The sequence below is a fragment of the Opisthorchis viverrini genome (assembly GCF_000715545.1).
Source record: "Opisthorchis viverrini unplaced genomic scaffold opera_v5_439, whole genome shotgun sequence".
NCBI classification, from domain to species: domain Eukaryota; kingdom Metazoa; phylum Platyhelminthes; class Trematoda; order Opisthorchiida; family Opisthorchiidae; genus Opisthorchis; species Opisthorchis viverrini.
Genome location: NW_008752097.1, coordinates 107724 through 116464, shown reverse-complemented (window position 1 = coordinate 116464; position 8741 = coordinate 107724). Strand labels below are relative to the sequence as shown.

Genomic DNA, 8741 nt, shown 5'->3' with positions numbered 1-8741 from the left:
TCAGGGATGCCCACTCTCCCCATTCCTGTTTTGCTTTGTGATCGATGAAATCATAAGACGAACGCTGGAAGGTCTCCAAAACCCCGGCGTTTCAATAGCCTGTGAAGAAAACCTTGTTCATCTGGAATATGCAGACGACATCGTTCTCATCTTCGGAGAGGAGGAGGCGCAGATGTTTTTGAATGAACTGACCAAAGTCAACGTTTCTTTGATATGCACTTTGCATCCGCATAACGTAAGGTCATACTCGTGGACGTGCAGTCATTGAATGCTCCACTTACGATCCAGAGAGAGGTACTGGAATTTGTGGAGCGTTTTACGTATCTTGCAAATTGTATTAGTTCTGATTGTAGTGTGGCAGATGAGGTAAATGCACGAATCTGCAAGGCTCGGGCCGCGTTTGCTAATTTGAGACACCTATGGCGTCAGAGTGGTTTATCCCTGAATCTGAAGGGACGTGTGTATCAAGCTACAGTACGGGCTGTTTTGTTGTATGGCTGTGAGACTTGGCCCATTGGAGCAGCGGAACTGAGACGTCTTCAGGTGTTCGACAATCGTTGTCTCAGAACCCTAGCTCTTGTGAGTTGGTGTCGGCGAATCCATAATGAGGCAGTTAGAAAGCGCGTTTTCGGTTGTGCAACGGGTACTTCCATTGAAGAATGTGTCCAGCACCAGAAGCTGCTTTGGTTGGGACATGTGTTGCGTATGGCGAACCATCGTTTGCCGAAGAGAGTGCTGTTTTCCATGCCCAAATCGGAATGGCGGAAGCGGAGAGCTGGCCAGCTCTTGGCCTGGCAGAGGAGTACGAAAGTGATCACGAAACGCTTGGGTGCTGTCGGTGCTACTCGCCTTCTAAGATTGGGACCGAGTGATCCTCACTGAGGCTGCCAACCGATGCCAGTGACGTTTCTGTTGTCGGTTTCAATCCAGATGGTCTGATTGAGTGTTTGGAGGTGTAGGCACCTCTGAATGGTGCCAGTGAGCTAGAACTACGTCCCTTCCCCGTGCACCTTTTCCTTCAGGATAAGTCTTTCAAATAAATCATAGTTATAAGGCAGCGAAACATCGGTGTTGAACACTGGTATCATGCTGTGGATGATGATGCTACGGCAGTTATTGGAAGATGATCGAGTGGCATGCCTCTTGCTGACTTGCAAGGGCCTGAAGGAAGATGAATAGTCACAAGTTCTCGCACCATAGCGTGATCGGACTAAATTTGTGTGCCCCAGAAGAAACGGCATTTTCGCATCGTGGCTCTCCATCGGTGGCCGATTACCACGTGATCCAACGGGGTCCACGGTTGATTTGCAGTTGGTGGCTGCCAGGTTACGCGATGTGAACGTTTATGCTGAAAGTTCGTACTGGCCAGAAGCAGTTGATGATCAGCGCACAACTGGAGAAATTGCTTTCCGTTTTCTGTGCGGCAAGCATCGACTCCGGATCGACCTGTTAGATGTGATTCGATGGAGCTCAGACGATCGACTTGGGCATTCATATCGCCCGCTTCTTGCTTGACAAACGAGCCCCGATAACTCTCGATAGAAAGTATCCTTCTCAGCATCAGAACTGTAGTCTTTTGGGACATAAGCCGATGCCACAAACAGACACCATTTTTTATATCAAGAGCTTGGTTGAGCTGGATAACAAGCCGGCGCAAAGACGACTATTCACTGGGATCCAATTCGGCAAAGCGCGTTCTGCCCTGGAGTTGAGTGCAACTGCCTCGCCATATATTTCAGGAGTCATAGCTTCTGGATCGCGGGAGGAATGTAATATATTTCAGGAGTCATAGCTTCTGGATCACGGGCACACAGAGGGAGGAATGTAAGAGAGCTGAGTTCATCCTTGGCGTTCTGAGATGCATAACCACGTTTGAGTCTTGTATGCGTGTTTCGGAGACACAGCATACATCAGTTTTGAGGGAGTATAATGTTTCATCTAGCGCAGCCTGTTTGCTAATTTGACATAGAGTACGGACTTTGAAAGCTCCTATATAGAAAAGATCTCGTGGATCCAGGTGTTATTTTATCCATTGTTAATAGGGAGCGAGAAGCATAAGGCCCTTCGGCCAGATAACCGACAGTCAAACGACCAAGCGACGTTTGCTTGTGTGGTGTGAAGGGGTTCGGAGGGGACATCGGTTGATACCGAACTACGCGGGCAAATGATACATCCCGGTAGTCAGGGCAGAGGAAGGGATTTGGTTGAAACTGCGCGGGCAAATGATACATCCCGGTTGTCAGGGTCGAAGAAGGGGTTTGGTTGGGATACCCCACCTTGAGCCTTTGACTCAAAAGTCTGACCCACGAGGCAGCGGGTAACAACTCGTGGCCAAACGCTATGGTCCTAAATCACTAGTCCGAAGTTTTCGGGTTTGATTCATCCAAACGGTCCTACGAAGTTCACTGCCGATGATTCCTAACAGGCATGAAAAGCTATGCACTCTTCTCTTGCGTTTTCGATCTAAAGTAACTGCACTTAAGGGACGACAGCTCCACAAAAGTGTTTCAAGAAACTTGACTTGCTTTGACTGGCTTAATCTTGTGGCGACCTTGGACTTGTGAAGATCTGGCTGCTTGTCTTGTTGCGATCTAGTGGTTAATGTGATCTTCGGACCAATTCAATAGGCGGCAGATGGTAAGTCGTTTAACACCTCCGGAGTCCGAGTGGGTGCTTACCCTTTTTGACTTTAGAGGAATAGACACACATGGGCTACGCCGTCCAAGACCAAGCTCAAAAGTCGCAGATTTCGATTGGTTTGGACCACCCAACCGGGTAAACAGTCATGGATGAATATTGCACATGGATGGCAATATGATCTAATCTTGAACAGGGAAATACGGTCCCATGGTATACAGTTTCGGAACCATGAGAAAAACGGTATTTACTGGAGCATTTTGTTGATAAGTGCCGTGCTCTGTGCCGCTAGAGGAAGGTCGAATACCGAACGACCGGACATTCTGTGTTCGCAGATGGTGTTCACAATAGTTATCCCATAATCGGATAAGAAATTGGTCGGAACCGGAAGAGTGTGGTCCTTCTTTGGAGGAACGTACAGGATTTTGGCTCCGGATGGAACACAACAGTTCTGGTTCTTGTCTAATTTGCAACGCTGTGATTATCCATGGATGTTACTGGAGTTACAAGCCTCATCTTGGATCGCACACCACCGCCTACCGAACAGGTGATGTGATCGTGGGCTGTTAGCCAATTAGCCGGCACATCCTCGTTCCTGTGTGAAAAGCTCCAAAGAAGTACCTTGAAGAATTTCCTCTTCCGAATTTCTATGAGGATCAGGTACCCCACACATCAGTACTGGCTGAGGAATTGCAGTTTCCACAGGAGGCCACTGTACGCTGGACGTTTTTGGGCAGACGTCTACACTGCTGTACCCAAAGCATTGTTACACTCACCGTCACGCCTGCTGAAACGCAGGTGTTTTCACTCATTCGAACTACCCACAACTGTTTTGTCCCGCTCAACGATGGTTTTCTCATCACAGCGACGGTGGATGTACGATTGCAGTTTCCCATACATCCGACCCATTTTTGATATCGTTCAACGATTTATGTGGACACACATTCACACCACTGATTGGAATACGACTGACCTCGGTTGAGACACCCGGAGTTTCAGTTTTTGCTGGGCTTCTTTTTGCTCATACTAGCCTATTTTTGGACGCCGTTACCGCGTGATATGTGGTCACGTGATTCAGCTTCTACAACCTACTACCGGTCAGGAATCAATAAGTTTTGTCTTAAATCGTGATCTTAGTTGTTCTCCCGGTCGAACTGAATTCAGTCTGGTTTTTTTGTGAGGGGACACTGGATGAGATAAAACCAGGCATCGAATATCATTTTTAAAAGGCAATGCATCAACGTACGTGGGAACAATTGAATCAGGCGATGGTAGCGACTCCGTTAATTCCACTTACAGAGTCAGTATTTTCCTGAAGCGTAATTTTTTCTAAAGAAAATCCATTTTAAGTGAAACTTTTAGTTTAGTTGAATTGCATGACCACAGGAAGAGGCTCAGTTGCAAGGACACCATTTTACTGACCAAAGGTCCGTGGTTCGAATTCGACCTCTGCCTCTCGACTTTCCCCGCTTGGGCAACCTGACAGTATCCCAGCCCTTGTGCTTCCTTCAGGTGGTATGGCAGTTAGGCCCCGAAAGGGTGCTGCAGCTGAACGATGCATATGCATGTGAGAAAAAGTTGGAGTACATTACGTGGAAAAATGTACCAAAAGAGATAATAATCAATCTCAATTACCGAGATATATTCGAGATATCGCGATACATGTATGTGAGTGTGTTTTCCATTCTCGTGTTGAGCGAGTTTCACAAAGAACGCCGGTTCAATCCCGGACAATGATGGCTTACATTAATATGATGGATGCGTTTACTTCATTGCTATTCGAAGGCTTAGATATCCCCGACAATACTCTTATTCAAGCACACATTTGGTTTTGAGAAGAGACTCAACTGAATCTCCTGTTGATGGCGATCGACATCGGTCCGGGTTCAGGTAGAACACACGGTTGGCGAAAACTTGAGGAGAACGCCTACCTGATGGGTTCCAAGAAGGGCGGAACTGGTTGTGGGCTTTTGATGAATTTTCAGCGACCTTATGGACAGTGTGTAAAGTCTAGACGATGTCTTGCGATATCGCAAAATCGTACCAACTGAAATATGAGGCGGCCTGATACAGCAAATTCAGTTGAAGCGGACCGTCATAAACGAGAGAGTCAGTCGGTTATGCCTTCAGTCAAAACTAAATTCGTGTGTGTCTGACTGTGTCTGATGCGGCTTCGAATAGAACATAAAGTTGATGCAAACTTGGGCCTACAAGAAGAGCGAGACTGGTGGTGGACTGCGGAAGGGTTTTCAGCAGACTTATGAGTAGAACGTTACTTGTACGAATCTTGATCCTTAAAGGTTGCCTTATTGTGTGACAATTGGACCCTGAGTTTGTTGCTTCAAGGTAGTGTCTGTTTGTCATCCTACTGGCCTAAATTCAAAGACACCTGTACTATATCACCGTAACACCAGGTGTTTTTTTCACTGATGCACCAGTCACTGGAAATCTCGCGTCGTTGCTTCATTTACTTCAAGAATGGCAACCAACGACTGAAACCCCAGTTGAGCTGCGATGCCTGCTCGGTCGTTTAAATATATCTGTGTTGGTTTATCGGATTCCTCACATTTCTGCGCCGTCCAAAAGTAGGTTGAGAAAAATGATTTGTCAAATCTTCTAGAAGCAATATTCCCAACCCAGGCCAACAACTCACAGCGCTCATCCTCTCCAATCTCCTGCAGGCTCAGTATGGAACTATCCTCGGCTTGGATTTGTGAAGCTAGCTAAGATAAGTTTTGGGCGGTTTAGAAGCGACCGACGTCTTGACTCGAGTCCCAGAATTACGTCGTCCAAAACGGGCAGCCACATCCCCACATGTGCGGCATTGTTCCCATACAATATTGTGGGCAAAATCGAGGATAGAATCACCACAAAAATGATTAAAATAATAATCGTCTAGCTGTAACATCCTTTCGGTGCCTAGCTGCCATGCAGCACGAAGCGAGCACGGGGACGGAGAAACCGCCAGCCTACCCAGGAGCAGCCAAGATGTGGAGGCTGGGTTCGAACCACTGGCCTTCCGGTCAGTAAGGTCGCACCTTAACGACTGAGCTGTCTCGTCACACCATTTGGGAACAGAATCATGAACTCACTAGAAGAGTATGCGGGTGGTCTCTCCAGGGATAGAAAGTTTTACAGAAGTCTGGCAGAGAAGCCTAAGTCAAGGTCATCCTGAAGACGGCCCTCTTCCCGGAAACTACAGGACATTCACAGGCATCTAGAAGCCACACATCCGAGCAGCTAGTAGCAAACGTAACTTATGTCACCAAGATTATCCCATAAAACGTCTTGATCGAATCAAACTTGACCGAATCAAACTTTGTGGAATTCGGTCGTACGACTATTGAAGCTGTCGTACAGAAGTAGTGACAAAATGCACACAAAACGCGTGTTTCTCGTTAATTAACCTAATGAAATCGAGAAGAAATCAATAAGGAATGTGGTTAGAAACGGTGAGGTCCAGACGCATGATTTAGTATCCGTACAATGTATTCGTTAGTGTCTGTGTAGAAGTCCAACATCGGTCTTTGATTAATTGCAGTTCAGCTGCATTGAACAATATGGGTCATGCATTGTGAAGTACAGTACCCATATTTGTCCGTTCTACATGAAAGCAAGGCAGAAATCAACATGAAAAAGTACGTTTTTATGAGCTTTTTTTTGAAAAAAATCATGCAGCTTGAAAATGATTCATTGGATGCTCAATAATAGATCGACAACTTCATTGGAAGGAATGGCTTCGCTGTACACATGATCTGATCCCGTCGTTGGTGGAATCCAAGGAAGATGTAAGAAAACAGAAAGATATTTACAATGGTTTTGAATATGTGCCAGTAAACAGCTCTGCTCAAGTCGCTTTATAGTACTGATTAGCCAGAACAAGCGAATGATGTATAAATTGTCTTCACCGGACAGATTTTGATGTCCTCTGAGGCGCCAAAGACCAATTCGATTGGAAATTCCGAGGTCCACACAGTTAAGGCTAGATATCCAGGCTGAGATCACCTCAAATTGCTCAAAACACACGGAATTGTGTAACAGTCGAACGGCTTGTGATGAGCATGAGTCGTTGGTCAGGCTGCGCAAAAGACATCTAGAGACAAACAGGTCATAGGTGATCTTCCATCTCTTCGGCTGCAAGATGGAAAGGCTCATCGAGGTGACCGTATTGGCAAGGAGCCAGCATACCTCTTCCGCACAGTACATCCAGTCGACTCGATAGGAAAGCCAAACAGCCAAATAACGGAGAACATCCAAAATCTCAGCATCTTGAAATATACGCGTAAAATCCACGTGACATTTGACAACACAGCAGTTTCCCACTATGCGCAACAAGTTGATCACACAAGTGGTTGTTCGGCTAGGTTGCGTATGTGAACGGCACTGTACCAGGCAGGCGGCGAATTTTAGAGAGGCGAAATTCAGACGATCATTTCGTAGCGCAGCATGGGTTAGGCAATTTGGAACTTCTGTGATCAGACGGAAAGTCGCACGTATTAATTCGTGGCTGGCATTCATGATGCCTTCATCCAGATCATTCCATGTACGCATGCAGGGGGATGTTGGATGGGGCGGTTCCTTCCAATCTGTGATACCCCACCTATGGAAATAAAGTAGCATTGTGGAACTGTTATGGACGTATGGCACGTTTCGAAAAGTGCGCGCTCAGTAAAGAATGAATTATGCAGCCAACGCCTCTGACACCTTGGAAAATCAGACTTGGGTGGTTTAACGGTAGAAAAACACTTCGCACAAAACTGTGTTGGGGATTCTTCCCATCGGCATCTCTTCACAGTTCCCAATAGGACACTGTTTCAAAATGTGCAACTTCAAGATCCACGAAGGGAAAACTAGATCGGCCTTTTCATCAACGGATTGCACTCAGGCGCAGGTCAAGTTGTGTTTATCGTTTGTTCGAAAACTTCAGTGGTGCATTTTATTCGACCATATCGGCGACGGAATAGTTTGCCTCTTCGTTACACCTACCTATATGAGAGTCGTTCATGGGACTCAAGCAATCGGTCAAACCCCGGTCACTCTGCGTTTCTCGTCCTACCTTCTGGATGCAATCATAGGTCAAAGCAATACTGAGCATTGTAGACCTGTTCATCAATCTGCTGAGCCGTGGTACGAGCGGCGCTCGGGTGTCAAGTTATTCTGGATGGCCCGGTTACCGAGTTGAATTAGTGCACCGATCATACTTTGATAACATGTCTGTTATATCAGGCCTTGCTTCTTCAAGATGATTCGTTACCTTTTCGAGTCACTAGTTCATCGGAGACTTCATGGCCGTAAACCTGCCATTGGTGAGAGCCACTCAACCATCAGTGTCAACCTAAATTGGCGACGGGGCTTGACTGGGTTTCACACGAGCTTATTTCAGTTATGTACAGAAAACGTTCGTCTTGAGTTTGAAGGATCTATTTGCGGGCAAGTAAACGACATCGCTATAAAAATTCCAATAGGTCAAAATCTGGCCAATAGCCTTTCGACTAAGCATCCAATTCTGTGATAGACTTTCGAGTACGCCTGTTCATAAGCGATAAGTTGATGCCACTCTAAATTCCATCATATCATCATAGGCGAGAGACTCAGCTGGGATCTAGGTGAGTCGCTCACAAAACTAAATTAATTTGCAAATGAGTGTATTTCGCTAATCATATCTGCCCTGTTTTGGTATTTCAACCAATGTGCACATTAATTTTCCCAGTTGGGGTATGCACTAGTGACTCGACGTCCGGATAGGTGCTTGCAACGTACTCTTCATTGTAAGGGTAACTGGAGTGACCAATGTATTCACTTCGGTAGCTTTCTTCTGATGGCATCCAACCAAGAAGACTGGTCAAAACGTTGTGCCACAAGGATACTACTACTACCAACCAAGTAAGAGGAGTTGTTAGAAACGGCGGTTCATAAAAGTTCGCTCATTCATTACCTTACATAACGAACTAATAAGAATCCATATAATCTGACCATTACAGATGAGGAGATTGCGGTATGGTCACAGTTTAAGGACAATGGGATCTCAAAAGTACCGGTGAGATGGTCAAAGCGCGAATTTATTACCCAGAAAGTCCGTGGTTTGAACTCGACCTCTGCCTCTC

The 8741-nt window shown here is 46.1% G+C and overlaps 1 protein-coding gene across 1 annotated transcript in view; it reads right to left on the bottom strand.

Moving 5' to 3' along the window:
• Positions 1-6327: 6327 nt before the first annotated feature.
• The window catches only part of T265_11022 (hypothetical protein), a gene marked incomplete at both ends in the record, with an annotated part of 20938 nt that continues 18524 nt past the window's right edge, over positions 6328-8741 (bottom strand). Inside the window, one exon of the mRNA XM_009177561.1 lies at positions 6328-7237. Within this exon, the coding sequence (XP_009175825.1) occupies positions 6328-7237 (910 nt within the window). The remainder of the gene's footprint in view (positions 7238-8741) is intronic.